We start from the raw sequence: 20,808 nt of genomic DNA on the forward strand, positions 1-20,808 counted from the left end.
CAAATATCTTATTGCCATTGAAAGAGTATAATGGGATGTTGTCCTCTTGGTTATGCCTCCAATAAGTTGGACTTTCTTGTAATCAGAAAGTGAGTTTGATGTCATATATTTCCTTTTTGAATAACCAAATCAAAGATTTCCAATTGAATGGCCATTGCTGGACTTTGGTGTGTTGTTGTTTTTACGAAAAATAGTAACAAGGGTGACACCCGAGTCAAATGATGTATTGTTTAACCCGAACAAACCCAAAAGCAAGCAAAAATAAATATTGTGATATAAAAAGTACAGCTTTGGAGTTTCAAGCTGTAGATGTGTTTCCTCAAATTAAGTACTTAAAAAAAAAGACATTAAATTATATGCTGAAGCAATTATTGGTGTAATAAACTATTATGCAGAAAGTATACAAAAGTGTACACTATCCTACCCAAAAAGTACGACCCTAAGTTAAAACTTCTTGATTAGATGGAAATGCAAAAATATCAATGGCTATTGCTAATCGTGATGAACTTTTCAGTGCTATTAAGAACATAAATAAGATTCGTGTCATTAATAAGAAGAAGACAGTCGTTTGTCTGAATTGATCCTAACTCAAAGCCAAAGGCACTAAAACGGGTATGATAAAGGAAAAGGAAAGCCTAACCGCATCTACCAAGTCAGATATATTTTTAAGCAGATGTTGCCAAATGAACTTATCAACCCTTCTTACAAGACATGGAAAAAAGCCCAAGAAATCAGCCATTCTGTTTGAACTAAAAATTTAATTGGAATGCATAGACGTACTTTACAATAAATAAGAATATTGTTTATGGCACGTACTCAAGAATAGATAAACCTGGCCTGGACTCGATTAATATTTATAATATAAAATAATATATAAATGTAATTAATCATAATAAAATTATATATATATATATAAACATTAATAAAATAAACATTAAAAAAAATATCAGACCCATTCGGATTTATCAGTCCAATCGAGTGGACCCGATAAATGATCGGATCGATACCATGCTCTTTTTTCTCGGTCTGGGCCCCAGCCCGAATCATGTACTCGAGGACGGTTCGACCCGGTGTTCAGTCAGACTCAGACACGCCATGGAATTCGAATCGGATCCCTTCAAAACCGACCCACTCAACACCCGCCATAACTTCATTTTCCCTCCAGTTTCCCCGAGTGCGCTCCACAGAGCGAGAGAGAGAGAGAGAGATGGAGGTCTGTATTGGCAGCAGCAACGCGATAAAGACGATGGCTCGGTGCATAACGTGCCTTGCTCGCATTGGCAATGAGATCGTCATCCTCGCCAACCCTTCTCAGGTTACGTCGGCCGGCCAAGCCGTCTCTGGTTACTTCTTTCCTGATCCATTGTATTTACTCGTATTGCATCATCGGATGTTATACGCTTCGCTGCAATCGAAATCCCTTTTTCTCTGGGCTTATACAATCGTTATGTCCAAATAGAACCCCAGGTACTGTGACGCCCAATCTAAGTTGGATCCGAGCGCTTTTTGTTCAAAATGTGAATGGTTTCAGTTGGGTGAGATTCTTCAACTGATAAGCCCTCTTGGCAATTAATCGTAAGATCGATGTAGAAACTTTGAACGAAATTCGCATGTAATTCGATCAACTTTTCAATGGTTCGTGAACCATTGATGAATTTATGAGGAACTTTCGAGTGTTTGATGACTTTGATCCAATATTGGGAGGTCATCGGCGTGGATGGTGTAGCAAGTTGTTATCGTGAAACTTGAAGTGGGTAATAGATATGTTAGCAGAGGCACTGGCTGGGGTGCGGATGTCTGCTGCAGTTAGTGGCGCAGATTTCGCTGGAGCTTTTGATTAGGGTTCTAGTGCAAACTGATGGAAAGTCAAGATACCGGCGGGCCGTGAAATTGCTCCTGCGATGCCTAAGTAAATCTCCGTGACAAGGGTATTATTTTCGGACAGTTACGGCATTTACTTCTATACATTTTTTTTTAATGGAAATTTCATTCCCGATAACGGGGTTTTCAACCGTGCTAATTTCAAGATCTGGCTGTGGCTGGATATAACTGAAGTTAGAATCGATTGCTTTCATCATGCATGCGTGTTCATTGGTTCAACCTACTTTGGAAAATTGGATCACCTTACCGTCTCAAAACAGCTGGCGTCACAGCGAACCTGATATCAGAAGTACTACCTATTGCTCAAACGGGAGGTTCCTCTATCTGATGTTAGCCCATAGAGCCTAACATAAACACTCTCAGAGTCTGTTGGGGCCCTTGGACTTTAGCATAATTGATGGGAAGCCTTTGCACCCGCATCTTATGGCTGAGGCATAGCGGCTCCTTGCCCTAGCCCCAGTCCTCATGGTGATAATTTATCATGTACTCCAAGGACGAAGTCTCACAATACACTTCCATGCTTATGTCACGAACAGTAGGTTCACAAATAAATTTTTGTGATATCACGATAGATCTTTGCCACATATCTACGTTGGACAGTATTCTTGCGTATATTCTCTATTACCTCCTCTACCAAATATGGTTAAAATTATTTGTAAAGCTATTTCTGTTTTTCCCATGTATGCTTTTATTGCGTTTTGTAAGCGCTTCTTTCCAGATAAAGACATTATGCTGATTTCTGCCTTTTATGTCTAGTGAGCACGGTATGCTGTGGCCTCTCATATTTAGGTTATGCATATACTTTCACGAGTGCAGGAAAAAAATGCAGAAATAGTAATTACAAATATTTGTATTCAATTACGAGTTTCATTTGGAAAATCTAATTTCTTCTTGCAGCTTGTGTTCCACACTCTTAATTCTTCTCGATCATCTTACCTGTCGGTAACGTTCAAAGTTGACTTTTTTGACAAGTACGTACTTTTTGGAACCCATGCACAGTGCAGTGTACTTTTGAAGGTATTGTCCATCTGTATCTTATTTGTACGTGGCTAACTTGTCCCTAATAACTACTGCTGTTGTTCTAGGCTTTGTGCGCTATTCTTAGGACACCTCCCACCAGTATGGACCGTTTATCTATGCGGCTCTCTGACACAGAGGCAACAAAATTGCAATGCACCATAGACTGCACCAATGGTTTGTTATTTGTCTCCCATATTCCCTCGTGTTCTTTGCAAATTTATGAGTAAGTTTAGCATCCATGCATATGTTGATCACGTGATGTAAGACTGCTGAATTTATTATTGTTGCAGGTATGAAAAAGACCTATTGGATAAATTGCAACGTCCAACCCGACATTCAACATCTGAACCTTGATAAGGGAAAATTTCCGAGTTATTTTGTAGTAAAACCTCGTGATTTCAACCGCTTGCTATCTAATTTCCAGGCATCCCTTCAAGAGATAACAGTTATTGCAACTGAAAACTTGCCTATGACATCCAGTACTGCAGATGCTGTAGGAGGAAAGGCAGTCGAGCTAAGAAGTTATACAGATCCAACAAAAGGTACATTAAGGTTTATCATTTTATTCTTTTTTGTGGTGGTTAATACATTCAAGTCTTAAACCTATCAATCTATCATATGTTTGTCTTTGTTACAGAGAACAACGATGCATCTTTGCATACTCAGCTATGGATTGATCCTGCTGAAGAGTTTTTGCAGTACACTCATAGAGGAGATCCAGTTGATGTTACCTTCAGCATGAAAGAATTGAAGGCATTATGACATTCTACAAATTTGTTGGATTCACTTTAATGCTTTATTTAGATGTGTAATTTTTGTATGCACTTTAGCAATGATAACAGTTGAAATTTCCTGCCTTTTCCACAGTCAATATACTGTCTATCTCGTAGTCCCTTATACATTAAAACATTATTCACCTTTAGCCAGCCATGTTTTCCCCATTGAATCCCATCTTCATGGTTGAGGCCTGAAGGTCGTTACTCGTTAGCCCTTTGAAAAATGGCCATTTTCAGCTGACATGAATAATTTAGGAAACTTACAAACTGAAGTGCTTATTTTGGGTAAAAATAAGACAACAATGACATACCTAAAAACCACTAGAGAATGTTTGAAGACAACTAGGATTAAATAGATGGACTAAGTTGGTTGAAAACAGAAAGTTTCATTTTGAGAAAAAGGTTTCTTTATGACCAACTACAATGCATGCCTTTCATGTTGACAAAGTTTTTGGGACCTGCCTTCTTCCTTGGATAAATTGATGATTAAGTAGCTATGAGTAAGGTTACTTAAATGCTTAGGTAATTTGACCGTTAATCAGTTTACAGAGTGACAGGCTTTTTCTCCAAAATGTCTCATGGCTAGCAGATTCTGGAAATATTGATGAATGGGCAATCAATATTTAGAATCTTTAGATTGCAGTTTCAGTGTTGGGGTTTGCTTTCAAATCATTAAGGCTGAAGGCAAGAGCAAAAAGGTGATGAAGGTTAAATTTTTATAAAAAAATTATTCACCTTACATGGTCAGTGTTGGACCACATGGGGACTGTCAACTTATGTTAGTCAAGTAGTGGTTATAATCATGATTTGAAGGTGAAGAGTGTTTCCTTAGATAGGATTAAGGTAGATTCCTATTTGTTTTGCAACTGAAAGGCAGCTATTACAATTACTACTAATAACAATGATAATACTGATTATAATAATAATTTGAAAAATCAACTGCAACTATCTTAGGAATCAGATAGCTGCTAGGGTTTCAGATAGCTATGATGTTTTTATTTATGTATTTTCTTTATATTTCTCTATTGCACCATCTTTCAAGCATTCAGATAACTTGAAGAGATAATATTCCCTTATGTTCGAGTGGCAGCAACATAAATGTTCTGTCTTTTTTCCCGTTTGAAATGGCAGGCATTTCTTTCCTTCTGTGAGGCATGTGAGGTTGATACTCAGCTGTGTTTTGAGAGAGCAGGCGAGTAAGTTTACACATTTATATGCAACATGCTTTTACCCATTTTATGGTATGGTTCTGCTTGTCTCATTGCTCAGATCTAATTTTTTTGGTTGACAGGCCTATATTGTTGGCCCCAAAATTTGGTTTGGAAGATACTCCTACTGCAGATTTTGATGCCACACTTGTTCTTGCCACAATGCTCTTATCACAGCTTCGAGAAGGAAATGTTTCAGAGGGATCTCCTGCTGCACCAGTGGCATCAGGGAAGCAAGATCATGGGAATCCTCATGAACATGTTCCTTGTCATGCTTCAGCTGGGGAAGCCTCTAGAAGGATGGTCGTGTCACCAAATAACTCTCAAAATCCCTCAAACCATACTAGGATCTGGTCTGAACTTTCAGGTGGAGCTATTTTCATCTTAGGAACATAGCTCTTAATAATACTTCCAGTTCCAGGTTTACTCATTCAACAACATATGCCCAACAGGAAGTGCTGCCAACAGTTTTAGTGGTGAGGAAGAAAGGGTTGCTCCACTTGTAAGAAATTCCAGTTCCCAACAGGATGCTGGAAGACTTCAAAGGCATGATAAAGAAGATTATTTGGAGCCACAACTCATAGGGGAGAATCAACCTGCACTGTATCCTTTTTGTAATTGAGAGTTAAAACTAAAATCCTACTACGAGTTTTCATTTTACAAATGCTTACAGTTAGGTTTGAAACTCTGTTTTCTCCATCTTCTCTTTAAATAGTATTGTTTATTTCCCTGCTATCTGTTCTTAATTTATTTAAGCAGTTGAAGCAATTGGGTATCTTGATTAAGTTTCCGGCTTTAAATATTTGACCATTCTACAGGTGCGGTTGCAGTTTGTGTGTGTGTGTGTGTATATATATATATATATATATATATAAAATTGTCTACAAACAATAAAACTAGCAATAACAATGAAAAAGCTATGAGTTTATCAATGATTCAATTGAAAAAAAAAAACCAATTTGTTTGTCGCTGCACCAAGCTACACCAGAGCCACAGCAGCACCCTGTGACCCATGTGCAGCAACCTTTTTGAGAAGTCCATGTTACTTAGGGACCATTTGGTGACTCTTCCGCTTAAAGTTGACTAATCTTATCCTTGAAATGGTTGTAGTTCCAACCTTTATCCAAGGGATGTTTCATTAAAATTGTGCATTTTCCAGCTAAAGTAACATCTTCTTTGGACATCGATGCTTGCATTATTAGATGTTTATGTATCACCATTCACTACTTTTATTCCAGATAAGCGTTTTCCTGATCAAGCATAATAGACATTCTACATCGATGATCCATCATCCTGTTGAAACCAAAGGTTTGTCTTGGTGGAGGACAAAGTATCATCAGGTTCCTAAGTTTCAACCGCTGTTTAAAATCTCTCTTTTCTTTGCAGATATGGCAGAGGCTAATGGCAATTATCTTTCCCAACGGCATCCTAGTAATTGGATAGATTCTGTTGATGATGAAGATGATGATGAAGGTGAAATGTATGTGCAGTCGACTCCTTAAAAATGAGGTAACACATCTTTGGTACTTATTTTTGTATTTTCAAAATAGAAGCTAGAAGATGCAAAACAAAGGGATTGTTGGGCTTATTTGTCGTGATGCTTCCACTTCTTACAAAGGACATTGCTCTTTTACTGTTAGTTTTGTTCCTTTAGCTCAGCCAGACTTTACTCAGTGATCCATGGGGGCCATAATCATTTCTTTTAGAATTTAATTATCAGGTAGTTCAATATGTATCTTCTGCTGATATAAGCCATACACACACCCACACATATATGATAAAATTAAACAATCCTCATGGTGCATGTTTATACGTATAATATAAGTTTAACTGTAACTGGATAATTCTTTCTTGTGATGCTTATTTGTACTCAAGTTTAGATAATATGCCTAGCTCATCTGTAGTCGAGTTTAGAGAACATGCCTATGTATGTAAAAATTTTTGATCTTAATATTGATTAGTGTGTCATTCATGTGGTTCATTTTAAGCTCCATTGCTTAACTAACAGACACACACACGTGCATGCGAATGTTATCTTTGTCTGTGTTGGTCATTTATCGTGTGCAATTACGTCATCTGTTATTTGAAAATTGTCTAAGTTGGTCTGTTCTGTTGGACAGTAATTAATGCTAGAGTGTGGAGCTTGATCCCAATTTGATAGCGAAAATTTTCTAATGGCATTATTATTATTATTTGCTATTTTACAGTCTTTTATCCTTGTTTTGATATAGTGATAGTAACCTTGTTCAGCCGTGCACATAGGAAAGCTTTGATTTTCTCCGAACCATGTAAATCCTTGTGTGTTTTCTCTTTTCTTCCTTTCTTGATCTTGTGAGTGAGAGAAGATCTTGTTCGTAACATTTTATTCTGAGGGGCGTTTAGTAATGTGAATGCTGCATTCTTTGGAACACATTATTACATGAATGTGTGTCGATCTGAAATGCAGCATCCTGGTTACCGAAAGTCCCCTTCTATTTGATATGTTAAGCCGTCATTTTTGTCAACTTAATCAATCCGTTCCTTAGCTATTGACTTGTAAAAAAACACAACTTTTAATGGAATAACAGAGCATGTTTAAGTTTCTTTTTTTCTTTATATATATATATCTATCTGCCTATATTTGATAAGTAATATGCAGTTAAATGAAAAAAAATCAGACTTAAACCTGTGTCTAATATACTGCCAAAGCTTGAGCCTGTTTTTGTAAAAGTTCTTTGTTTGCATTGGCACTTTGCTAGTAAAAGTTGTGTGGGCAAATTTGAAGATAAGCCAGCTTGCAGAGAAGATGTGATAGAAGGTTGTGGGACTCGCGATTGCTTTCAACCTTTGGGCAGAATACTACCTTGTCAGTCTGTCAGCCTAAGGCACGAAACGTATCACTGAGACAGTGTAGCTGGACATGCTAAGATGGCTATGTATCTCAACGGTGAAGCTTCCTCTTCATAAATTACCTTTTGGCCGGGTCAATATTGACCATATGCTGGCTAGGTACATATTTCCGTTCATTACCATCCAAATAAGAATGAAAATTGGATCTTGGCAATTTTTAACTGATGCTCCTTTACTTTGGAGCTGCCGTTCCAGTTGTGATGTACTACTTCTTCCCTTTTCTAATGATGAATTCCATTCTTCTGCCCTCTCCTTGTTAGTCTTTTAATTATTTTTACGGTATTGTTGTTACTATTATTTAAGTTCTTCACAAGCATAGGCTAAATATTGCTCTTAAAAGAATTGAACAACTTCTATTTTTTGTTCAGCACTGTCCGCTGGCAGGAGGAAATTATCTGAATTGTCTTTTATGTGAACGACTTTCAAATGTCATTTTTCCTTGGTGTGCATGGACTTGATGAATTTTAGAACTTGGGAATAGTCCTGAAAACATGACCACGGACACAGAGGGATTGCAATTAATGTGCTAAGATGAGATATGTCAAAAGGTGGGTACGATTTGTGACTTTTTAATTTGATGGCCCCTCTCACTTCCCACTTTGTGTTGCTCTGGTGCTACGATGACTTCCTACACCAATTATCATGCATGTGCTCCCTTATATAGCTCAAGACAATTGACTTAGTCTATCATCAAATTGTGGACAAAAAAGACCTGCTCATGATTTAAATGCTTGATGTTGATTTTGATCGACTCCTTCCCCTTGTGAGAATCGAACTTTGAACTTTTAACCTGTTAGTCCTTGTAGAAGATCAGGTAACATGGGACCATTACTTTGTTATTGATTGACCTGCCAGTGCGCTGTTGCTGATGCACTAATAAGGAACTTCGTTTTCTATTCAAGACCAAACACTACAGATTTGTTCTTAGTTGTCTTAACAATGTATTATTGGTGATACACTGAGAAAGAAGTTTTATGTGTTGCTCATCCACTTAGAGGGTGTTCTGATAAAAAGAATTTTGTGTTTTTGGAACACATGTTCTTAAAACATATCTAAAATTTCTATGTTGTTGTTTAGGGAACACAATGTGATCACGAACGTTGTTCTTATATTTAACAATCAAATGCTAAATATGATCACACCATGATTCTGAAAACAATTACATAATGTTTTTAAAACATGTACTGTAGGAATGTGTTTTCCAAGGACATGATGTTCTTATGAATGCCCTCTCAGATTACCTGATTTATGATTTGATCTGTTCTTTCCTTTTTGCTCTTAAGATTCTTCTTTAAACAATGGCATTCATAAACAAGTGGTGTTAAGAGAAAAAAAGTTAACATCAAACAGCAGAAAGATGGCTATGAGCAACAGCAGCCCTTTCGCGAGCGGTCTTGTTCCTCGCTGTCAACATGGCCTTCATATTTTCCAGAAACATCAGGGTCACAAAATGGCGAAGGATGGCAAGGGAAATTACGTTCACCCCTTTCATAACCGCTGCAGCCTGCTCTTCGTTGTGTTGGTAGGTGCTACTCTCCCAGGAAGACTTCAGCGTTTCCATGAGAACCCCAGTTATTCGTGTATAAATGCTTTTGTCGACATGAATAGAAGTTCCATCAGCTCTGTTCCAATTTAAGACATGATCTCAGCTTGGGGTTGGTGTTCGATTTCGGATTTCCGATTCTGAGGTTATTAATTCTTGTCCTATTAATGCTTGCTTCTTTTGATTTTATGCAACTAATAAGTGCTAGCACGAATAACCTTGAAGGGCTCCCCTGCATCTGATCTGGCAAGGTTTTCACAGAAACCAAAAGAGGAAAGCTTGGGAAAAAAATTGAAGGGTGCGGCTATTTCCAAATAAAGAAAGGAGAGGGGGGATACGTCTTAGCCTCTTGAGGGACTTTTCTTGTTGCCAGCTTCGGGCATGTCACGTGGTAATGCTTGTTTAAGGAGCGTGTTTGTGAAAATTAATCTGGAGATATGGTAGGTGAGGACGAATACATGAATTGGCTTTTCGTCACTAATTTTGGTTAGGGGTCAATAATACAAAATCTTTTAGTTGAGAAGGAGCATTAATATATCAAAATATGTGTACACATGGAGCTTTTATAAAGCTAGGAAATGGAAGTTCTTGTGTGTGGTTTGGTGTTTGGTGGGGGGTGGACATAGGGATGTTCAACAAGTTGAGCAAACTCATGATCGACTCAAACGCTTAGTTAAACCCAACTCGAGCTTGACTTGTTGGTTAAATGAGTTGAGTTAATCGATAACTTGAGTTTGTAAACAAATTGAGTTTGAGGTAGATGAACTTGACTCGATTAAACTCGTTTACCATTAGTGCCTACTTTTGTAATTTAAAAACCTAAAATGGTATAGATATGAATGAGAAATTTAGCTTTGTTTTATAGTAAGACGGATGAGCCATTTTATAATTTAGTGTAAAACATGGTGTAAATACCCTTTTTCTTATGTTGGGGACTTGCATTCTTCATGCTCACAATCCTACCCTTTGACTGTCTCTTTCTATCTCTTCTCTCAAACCCATGTTTCAGATGAGCAGTGGTAGATATGAAATCGATTCCGGCTAGCTCCATACTTTTCCAGTGACCAGGAAAACACCTTGAGTGTAGTTAACAATTTCCCTATCTGGTTGCCTTCCTCTCTATAGAGTTTAAGGTTTCATCTCTCCATGGTTTCAACCCTTTCTCTTAGGCTTCGGTTTCATCTACCTCTGGATGATGGTTGTTGCAAGAGGGAAGGGAAAGAGAAAATTGGGGCGGCGAAGAAGATGGTGAAAGGTCTAGTTCATCATAATGGCTACTTCACCTTGCCGATCACTATGATGTACCCCCTCTCTTACACGTGGCTCCACCACTGTCTTGATGACGTCTACTGCTCGAATTGATGTCCACCCAATTTGCACTAACAAGTATTGCGTTTTAAAGTACCAAAATAATTGTAAGACAAAAAATTACACGGAGGCGATCAGGGAATGAGAGAATAACAAACAAGCGCTCAAATACATAATTTAGGGGTAGATGCCAAGATGTAATCGGTGCTAGCGCAGGCGTCACTAATGTTCAGATCACAATGTTTACTATTTTGTAAGCTTTTTCAAGTGAGATGTTGGATAGTCATCAATTGTTCGATCTGGTTGCCTCCAAACATGGCAGACAAAAAGCATCCAAACACCCAAATGAGGGATATGACGTGCCACACACATAGCAATATTTTTAAAATAAATGTCATCATTTACTAAAGTTAAAGACCACAATAGGTATTATCATTGATTCTTGTCTACCACCATACCACTAAAACAAGCCACTTAAGGGTTGCAGATAGAACGAGTAAAACCCCACCACCTTCCCCATCAGTTCTTGTTTCTTCCACCAATTGAAGAAAAAGAGCCACCATAATCACGGGCCACTATTGCTCCCCTCTTTCTCTTTTCATACAAGAAATGGGCCACTACGTGGCTTTAAGCCGTTACGGACGCTGCCAATATAGTCGACAGAAGCAGGCCACCTTCACTCTATTACTTCCTTTTTCTTTTATTTCTTTCTCTGTACAACAGAGAAATCAAATGCGGTGGTGGTGGCTCAACTGCGCTGCTTCGTCCTTAATGCTGACTCTCCTCTTTGTAGCAATAGGTTTCGGCGAGGCGGTCGCGGGGTTTAGTACTCGGATGGGAGGAGGCTCGAGCTTAGATTCGTCTGGAGAGAGATGGGGATACAGGCAGTCAAACAATGGGTGCTTCCTGGCCGGTGGTGAGGAGGAGGAGCTCGCGATGGACTCGGAGATCAACAGCAGGATCTTGGCGGAAACAACGAATAACAGGGACGATTATATCAGCTACAGAGCATTGGAAAAAGGAAGCACCCCATGTTCAGAGAGGGGAGCACCTTACTCACATTGCCGACCGGAAGCTAAGGAGCATCCTTACAACCGTGGTTGCTCCAGGAACACCGGCTGCTATCGTTCGTCAACGTAGGGGAAGCGCCTTTTCTCTCCCTTTCCCTCTCGATCTGCCTGCTCCAGAATAGTAAGAGTTGGTCCAAGAGGTGATGTCTGGGTGCGTTAGTAATAATGAGCAAAGCCAGTTTCATTCGAGATTCTTTCCCTCCTTAGGATCTATTAATCTTAAGAGTGAAGAGAATCGTTGTGAAAAGAAAAATTGAAAAGAAGTGCGATAAATTATAAATGTAAAAAGAGAAAAAAAGATGTAAAAACCAGTCTCAAGTACATCAGATTTTATTGAATTATTATATAAAACTTGTGCCGGCCAAAATAAAAGGGTGTGTCCGGATGGCGGAGGAAATGGTCTTAGGTAAGTCCCTCCTACGGCATGAGAAAGCATTAATTTGTCTTCCAATTCATATGGTTTTCCCAATGTCTTCCGATTCATATGGTTTTCCCAATCAAATCTGGATGTCAAATATGTTGAAGACAATTTATGTAAAAAAGAAAGAGATGGTCTGTTAATAAGGTAGGATCAAAATAAAAGGAAATTCAAAATCGAGTTTTGGGTTTGTCTGACTACTATCCTCCATGTAGCACTGTGGCTCCCGAAAGTCGAGAATTGAGCTATATGAACGCTAGATCTCTACTACACTAACAGATTGAACTCGATCCATTAATGGTTCCCTTTGATAAATTGTACGAGTAACAGATGCAGTAGTACAATTCTTCCACCACTGAGTGAAAAAGCTTATGCAGCGATTAGAGTACCTCACTCTAATCCCAGTTAATAAAAATAATTAAAAAATGAGGCATGAAAGTTTCATAAAAATGATTTAAGAAAATAAAGAAAGGGCGTGCAACAAGATTAAAAAATTACGATGTTTTCCTTTTCTTAAGACCAAGCCAATCTATAACTAATTTTAGCTCATCATGCATAATTCTTGGAGAAGTGCAGACCAATTATTTACTTGAAAATAAAGTGTTTGTCTTTTTGGGCATCCTTTTCCTAAAACCAGCCTTCTGTTCATTTTAAGGGTAAACTGAGTCCTGAAAACACTTTATTGCTCATTGTTTCACAAAGCCGTCACCATCTCTGATTATTTATATGTCCACATTAACTTATATATCCTTACGAAGGGAGAAAAAAAGGATCCACCATCATTGCTTCTGCCTTATTACAAACAAAGGCGAATAAGCATTTGTTACACCAAATTAGTAACAAAATTTAAGAGTTGAAGGTATATTAAGTTTTGGTATTAAGATTTTCAAAATATTTAAAAAATGGAACAACAAAAATATTTATGAAAATAAAAAGCGTGTCAATTATGAACAAGATTAAAAATCACAATACATATGTTTAAAATCTATGAATTTTAGCTCATCATGTACATTCTTGGAAAAGGGCAAACTAATCACATACTTGAAAAGATTTTTTTTCTCTTTCATTTCCTATTCTAAGAACAGTTTTTTCTTCATTTTGACTGTAAACTAAGTCCTAATTAAAAGTTTTGTCATTGTTTTCCAGAACTATCTTCATATTTTATCATTTATTTATCTTTAGAAAGGGGCAAAGGGGTTAAGGATTTTGACGTGTTCAAGAGTTTCCGATGTCTTTTAGGGGCGTTTGTATGACACCCTTAAAAAAAAACAAGGCTAATTTTGAGTGCCTAAAAGAACTTAAGCCAGGTTTTGAGAAAAGCAAGGGTTCAGCAAAACCCAACGTTGCAGTCACCTAAATGTGCATGCAACGAGGTTAATTGATTTACCTCTAAAATTTAGTTTGGGTCTGTCATCCAAATGCGTGTAAATAACCTTACCAGATGGTATTGGTATTAATTAATCTAAAAGGAAACTATTGTTTTAAAATATTATAAAAAGAAAACAGTATTTTGAAAATGCGTCTAGATGATCAGGTCTAGTAAGAAAAGAACTCCATGTAAATTGTAAAGGGGTGGTGTGTTAGAGAAAGAATTGGCAACAAGCAGTGGCAGACCCGAGCCAGTTTGCTCCCGTCATCATTCTGGCCTTGTTGTTGTTCATATTTTCCGGAAGCTCTCACGCCAGAAAGTTGGCGAGGGATGTGAAGGCAGGTGCTACGGGGCTCTTCAGCGACCACCTCCTTATGGTCCGCATTGCAGTAACCCATATACGTGCAGCCCTTGTTTACGCAGTTGTTCACGAGGAGGGCGCCCCCCTGGGCCGAGCGCCCCACTTCCATGAAACGCCACTTTTTAGCAAATAAATGCTTGATTTCCTCCATGTAAATACTTATTCCATTGCTTTGCTTTGGGATTCGAGAAGAGTAGACTTCTGTCTTTTTAACACTTGCCCTGAAGAGGAGGAAAAAAGTCGAAAGCGATTGCCGATAACAGCAAGCGTCAGTCTTGGACCCTTGTTTGCAGCTTCAGGCATGCGATGCGAGCTGGTAAATCTTGTTCCGACAGCAGGTTTATGTAACAAATCTAGAGATATGTATGATGCCGATGGAGAGACCAAGAGTGGTGGGTGGCATTGTTATCATGTGCATGACGGTACGTCTGTTGCCGCTCTTTTACGAGCATGGAATATTGCCTCAATAAAAGCTTTCCTTCAAGATGGTATTCCAATTAAAGCTCACTTTTTTACCGCATATATAAAGCAAACCTTGTGCGATTATGCTTACAGTGACGTTTGGGTATATTTTTTTTTTGAATTTTTGTATGACATGGGTTGAGAATCGGTCTAATCATCTTGTTACCAGAGGGAAGCCATGTTTGGGACCGTGCAGGCAGCAGCCCCGCACTAGACTTGGGTTAAAATCAAGAACAAAAACATATTGGGCTTCGCAGATTCTATCAGTTAGGCAACAAAACGTTCAACTTTGCATTAGTGCAGCTTGTACTTTTCAAATTTTTTGTCGATCAGTGCTCGTAGTTAGAGGAAGCTATGTGGTCAATTAAAGTCCCATGGGAAGCCGATTCAACAGCCCAACTATGGGGCTATCATTTTGTTCGCCCTCACCCTCTCACCCATTCTCTCTCCCTCTTATTTATTTATTTATTTTGACAACCATTCTCTCCACCATACCATAAGATTGGTAGATCGTATAGAAAGAAAGAGATTTGAACATCTATTCGATTGGGGGCCACTGTCATTCATTTTCCAAGTCTCATTTTCGTTGATTAGATGGAGGTGAAAGGACTTGTTAAACACTAACGTTGAGAATAATTCTAAAAAACTGACAATCCTCTAATTAAGATATGGCGATGATAAGATGTTGAAAGGCAGTAGGATAATTTTCACTCTTAAATTATTTGAAGCAGATTCATAAAACCATAACAAATTGCTGCTGCTGCTGTTAGAAGTCGATCCTCTTGAGCATTTTCCACCACTTTTCTTTATACTCTAAGCTAGGGCTTTTTTGACTTTTTTTTTTTTTTTTTTTTTTCTTGCTTAGCTACTCGTTTTTTCGTTTTATGTTTCTCTTTAACAAATTAATATCATATAGGATGGTGTGTGGTAAGGATGAAAAAGATAACTACTAAATCTCATCCGATTTGAGAGCAGGTTCACTCGTTTCTCAAGGCCAAAGTTGAAGGTGACAATAATTGTGAAAATACGACAGCCAAGGGAAAACTCCGATCACAGTTGCAAAGACAAGATGATGAAAGGCGGCTATGATATTAATTTGGCCTACAAAAACTCCAAGCAAGCTTGCGGTCCGGTCTCCTCACGCCATCTATTCTATTCTATTCTATTAATTAGAACCACAACTAATCAAGCATTCATTTATTGTGGAAGATGTGCAGCTCTCCAATACACAAATGGGTTCTTAGTTGAGTTGGCAGTTGGACAATTCAACAGATAAGAATCTAATAGGATGTGCTCATTATCATATCTCTAAATTCCTATTCGAATAATCATGTCGAAATTTGAATCCAAGTTCACAATTCAAATTCAATTTGAAACCCATTTTTAGTTTCACAGCCAAATTCAAGTCCAATTTTTAAACCGAAGCTGAAAATGGATGTGTATTAGATGCAAAATGTTTAGAACAATATTAGAATCTTAATCTGATCTGATGTCATTTTTTTTTTTTAAATTTTGAATTTAATCCAAATTTTTATTAGATATTAAATTATTTTTCATATCTGAAAATTTTAAAGCAGTTCGGCTAGATATCAACCTGAATTACATTTATTGACTTTTCTATTAGCAGTGGACTGTTGATGAAACGCTGATAAAGAAGTGTGTGGTATTTAACATCCATTTGATTTTTACTCTTTTCCTTTTTACAATTAGATTTTTCATGATAAACAATCTTTCCTATTGAGATTTCCACAGTATCCATTGCTTGATGTCAATTCATCCTTCCATAACATTAAGACAGTTTAGTCCTTCTTAATTTGAAACCTTTCATCCAATCTAGGTTAGCTATTAACCCATACATATTATTTGTACATAAAAACATCAGTAATGCATTTATTATATTCGACTCGCACACACACATATCGTTCAACAAGAAAAATATAATCTAGGATGGTGGGTGGTTCAAAAGAAAGTACAAAATTTGAGGCTGACATTCATTTGTTTCTCATGGTCTTGCTGAAGGTGACAATAATTGTGCAAAGCTACAAGATGTTGAAAGGCGGCTAGGATAAAAAAAAGCACCTCTTTCATGGGCCATTTAATTAGTAAGAAAATTTAAGAGTTGAAGGTATATTAAGTTCTGGTAGCAAGATTTTCAAAATATTAATAAAATGGAACAACAAAAAAAATTAAGAAAATAAAAAAGCGTGTCAATTATGAACACGATTAAAAATCACAATATTTATTTTTAATTAATGCCGTGCAAATCTATGAATTTTAGCTCATCATGCACATTCTTGGAAAAGGGCAAACTAATCACATACTTGAAAAGATTTTTCTTTTCCCTTTCATTTCTTTTTCAAAGAACAGTTTTTTCTTCATTTTCAATGTAAACTAAGCCCTAATTAAAAGTTTTGTCATTGTTTTCCAGAACTATCTTCATATTTTATCATTTATTTATGTTTAGAAAGGGGGAAAAAAGTTAAGGATTTTGACGTGTTTTGGGAGTTTCTTTTAGGGGCGTTTGTATGACACCCTTAAAAGACCTGGTTTTCAAGGCTAATTTTGAATGCTATAAAAGAACTTAAGCCAGGTTTTGTGGAAACACGGGTTTAGCAAAACCCAACGTTGCAGTCGCCTAAATGTGCATAAGACAGCATGCAACATGTTGGAGGTTAATTAATTTGCTTCTAAAATTTAGTTTTGGTCTGTCATCCAAATGTGTGTAAATAACCTTACCAGATGGTATTGGTATTAATTAATATAAAAGGAAATCATTGTTTTGAAATATTCTAAAAGGAAAACAGTTTTTTGAAAATGCGTCTAGATGATCAGGTCTAGCATGAGAAGAGCTCCATATAAATTATAAAGGGGTGGGGTGTTAGAGCAAGGAATTGGCAGCAAGCAGTGACAGAAATTAAGATGGGCCTGAGGAAGGGCAGCGCCGTCAGTTTGCGACGGCTCTCTTTCCCCGTGATCTTTCTGGCCTTGTTGTTGCTCATATTTTCCGGAAGCGCTCACGCCAGAAAGATGGCGAGGGATGTGAAGGCAGGTGGGCCCATTAGCTACCGGAGTCTTCGGCGACCGCCTCCTTATGGTCCGCATTGCAGTAACCCATATATGTGCGGCCCTTGCCCTTATATACTTGGTTGTTCTTCACGAGGAGGGCCGCCCCTTGGGCCGAGCGCCCCACTTCCATGAAATGCCACATTTTAGCAAATAAATGCTTAATTTCCTCCATGTAAATACTTATTCAATTGCTTTGGGATTCGAGAAGAGTAGTTGCCTTGTTGCTTCTGTCTTTAACACTTGCCCTTATGGATTACATGCAGATAATAAGCACCAGTACGTACCTGTGGTTCGTGGAAGGTTGCCAGAAGAAGAGGAGGAAAAAAGTCGAAAGCGATTGCCGATAACAGCAAGTGTCAGTCTTAGACCCTTGTTTCCAGCTTCAGGCATGCCATGCAAGCTGGTAAATCTTGTTCGGACAGCAGGTTTATGTAATAAATCTGGAGATATAACTGTACGAGAGGTGGCATTGTGATCATTTACATGACTGTAAGTGTGTTGCCGCTCTTTCACGAGCCTAAATAAAAGCTTTTTCTTTCAAGATGGTATTACAATTAAAGCTCACTTTTTTTTTAGCGCATATATAAAGCAAACCTTGTGCGATTATGCTTACAGTGACGTTTGGGGTGGGTTTTTTTTCTTTTTTTAAATTTTTGTATGACATGGGTTGAGAATTGGTCTAATCATCTTGTTACAAGAGGGAAGCCAAATTTGGGACCGTGCAGGAAATACTTGCTCACATGGGCCTTTGGATTTTATATTAAGAAGTATCCAAGACTTCGACCCTTGTTTATATCAAGTCTTGCTTTTTTGAACATGAAGACCGCGTTAGTGTTCTTAAATAGTTCTGTTAATCCTCGTTGGATGTGTGAAAAAACCTACATTTGCGCTACTATAGTTTTGTTAGGGCCAGTTTGGTTTCTTACAAAATAAACCCAGATTAACCTCTAAATATGTGTTCATGTGAGGGTGATCATAAACGGAAGGAGGGATGAAGAGCACGAATCTGGATGAAGGAAGCAAATGAACCTGGGGAAAAGCTGGGAGGCATGATTGGTTATGAAGAAAATCGTTGATAATAAAAAGAACTCACAACCATGAGGCATGAACCTTATGAAAAGGAAATAAAGACGGAGTAGACCCATGTTCCACAGCAAGGAAGCGTATACCGTCGGCGCCTGTCAAGGCTTCAGTGGGTCTTACGACAACTCAATCTAATTCAATTGAATTTCCTTTTGAGATGAGACTAGGGCCTGAGTTAAGTTGAAGAAAAGTTGGTTGAAACTGGGTCCCATTCCTAGCCTACTGCCTATATTTATGTATGGTTGCTTTGGTTTCTTGTCGGACTCCAGCATACTAATGAACAACATAGTCATATTTTCTTTACGAGATCCATCCAAATGAGTTCAGATTTAAGTCTCTCGGGCAAACCGTACCAGATCCATTGACAACGTCCACCGTGTCAATGGTTGAAAACAATTCCTACACATCCACCGTGTCCTGGTTGAAGAATATGTGTAGATTATAATAGACATCACTTTAAGACGACGTTCCCAACGATATCACTCACTTGGTGTCAGTGTATAATTACCATTTATGATCTTTTACAGGCTAGGCAAATCATTTTTCTTAAAATTAAAGGTAGTACTTTTTTTTAGTATACTTTAGAGCAGCTCGTACATTTTTAAAATTTAATTCAGGCGTGACAAGGTTATCCTTTATGTGGTGAACTTAAAAGGGGAAGTCTCATGGGACATGTACAATCTTAAAAACCCTGTGCACTCATGGACGTAAGAAAACCTTGTATCAAAACCACTTAAAATCCTTGTGTCTTCTTCTTCTTTCTCTTATCTCTTTCCTTCTCCCTCTTGCTGTTAGTGTCATAGTCCCTACCAATAGAAGAAAGGTTTAAATACAAACAAGAAAAGCAAACATAAAGTAACTGGGTGAGGAAGCCATGTAGCATTAATGAGCTGCAAACATGTTTTACGGCAACAGGCTATTCATTTCTCTTGCTGCAAAAATTTTATCCATCAATGCTCGTAGGCAGACGAAGCTATGTGGTCATTAAAGTCTCATGGGAAGCGGCTTCAACAGCCCTACTCTGGGGCTATCATTGTTTTCGTTCTCACCCTCTGACCCTATTTTTTTTTTTCTCTCTCTCTCCCTCCCTCTCTCTCTTACTTATTTATTTATTTATTTTGACAACCATTCTGATTGGTGGATCGCATGGAGAGAAAGGAATAGACTTGAACATCTATTCCATTGGAGGCCATTGTCATTCATTTTCATTGATTAGATGGAGGTGATTGGAGTTGTTAATTCCTAAAGTTGAAAATAATTCTAAAAATATGACAATCGCTCTAAGTAAGAAGATATGGCGATGATAAGATGTTGAAAGGCGGTTAGGACCTGTGGCCTATAAACTGGATTCTCAGTCTCTTCAAGCAATGGAGACTTCTTTGGCGTACAGCAGATTTGGATCACACTCATAATGACGTCTTCTTTCGTGGTGGGTGTTTTGATTTTCCAAAACTATCTTCCTCTTTTTATGTGAAGAGCAAAAAGGGCTTCTTGTACACTAAACGGTTTCTGTAAGCTCGCTCACACAAGTGTGGGTGATCCCAAGGAAAAACTTATTGGCGGTTAAGGAAAGAAGGAGGGCACTTGCTTTGAAATGATATAAAACAAAAGCAGTGTTTTGAAAATATGCCTATATGATCGGGTTTGGTTGGAAAAGAAGTCCTTATAAATGGGTTGTGTGCAGCGAGAGAAGTTAAATAAGGTGGTATGAGGAACGGCAGTGCCGCCTCTTTGTGACCGCTTTAGTTGGCCATCATCATCATCGTCATCATCATCCCGGCTTCCTTATTTCATTCTTCTGTCATGTTCATAGCATTATCTCATTATTTTATAAATTTCTTACAATTTCATAAACATTATTTCATATTTATGTTTAATATTATTAAATAGATTTATCCATTATTTCATTATCTCATAAATATTTTATAGTCTCATGCATATATTTAACATTATCTCAAACACCTGTCCGTTATCTAATTATATTATAAATCTTTTGTTATCTCATAAACATTATCTCATACTTATGTTGCATACATCTATCCGTCTGTTATCTCATTATGTCATAAACATTATCTAATACTTCTTTGTTATCTACACACATGCATATACAATATTTGAGAATGAAAGTAAATAAATATGTATATTATTAGTAGGATCCAGCTTGAGTCCACTGGATCATTGAGACAGTGCCTGAACTTACTGCTCCATGATTTTGGTCCAACCAGCACGCAAACACCTTCTTTGGGAATTTCTCTATCAATGGGGAACATAGATCTTTATTCATATTTCCTGGTCCCAGATAAGAGCATTACGGTCCACGCCAAGCAGCTTAGCGGAACGACAGACCAGCATGA

The 20,808-nt window shown here is 37.8% G+C and overlaps 2 protein-coding genes and 1 long non-coding RNA gene across 7 annotated transcripts; all 3 read left to right on the forward strand.

Moving 5' to 3' along the window:
• The first annotated feature begins 1,171 nt into the window (after positions 1–1,171).
• Positions 1,172–8,022, forward strand: LOC116262935 (uncharacterized). 5 transcript variants are annotated; one of them, XM_031642473.2, is made up of 11 exons: positions 1,172–1,315; positions 2,779–2,898; positions 2,967–3,075; positions 3,192–3,443; positions 3,539–3,654; positions 4,809–4,873; positions 4,969–5,252; positions 5,338–5,488; positions 6,153–6,193; positions 6,272–6,394; positions 7,624–8,022. In XM_031642473.2, the coding sequence occupies exons 1-10, from the start codon at positions 1,208–1,210 to the stop codon at positions 6,385–6,387; spliced, it is 1,362 nt and encodes a 453-aa protein (XP_031498333.1). In that variant the 5' UTR covers positions 1,172–1,207; the 3' UTR covers positions 6,388–6,394; positions 7,624–8,022. The 5 variants fall into 5 exon arrangements, 4 of the variants coding, with proteins under 4 accessions (XP_031498333.1, XP_031498334.1, XP_049936184.1 ...); XM_031642474.2 differs by having other exon boundaries at positions 7,650–8,022; XM_050080227.1 differs by having other exon boundaries at positions 7,666–8,022.
• A 3,192-nt stretch (positions 8,023–11,214) lies between these two features.
• Positions 11,215–12,093, forward strand: LOC116262936 (rapid alkalinization factor-like). Its single transcript, XM_031642477.2, has one exon. It carries the CDS (start codon positions 11,235–11,237, stop codon positions 11,763–11,765), a length of 531 nt encoding a protein of 176 aa, XP_031498337.1. The 5' UTR covers positions 11,215–11,234; the 3' UTR covers positions 11,766–12,093.
• Positions 12,094–17,206: 5,113 nt separating this feature from the next.
• LOC116263267 (uncharacterized) lies at positions 17,207–17,946 on the forward strand. The gene is made up of 2 exons (XR_004174620.2): positions 17,207–17,543; positions 17,635–17,946. It is a non-coding gene; the product is annotated as an uncharacterized LOC116263267 (long non-coding RNA).
• The last annotated feature ends 2,862 nt before the right edge of the window (positions 17,947–20,808 follow it).

The sequence above is a fragment of the Nymphaea colorata genome, chromosome 10 (genome assembly GCF_008831285.2).
Source record: "Nymphaea colorata isolate Beijing-Zhang1983 chromosome 10, ASM883128v2, whole genome shotgun sequence".
Classification (NCBI taxonomy): domain Eukaryota; kingdom Viridiplantae; phylum Streptophyta; class Magnoliopsida; order Nymphaeales; family Nymphaeaceae; genus Nymphaea; species Nymphaea colorata.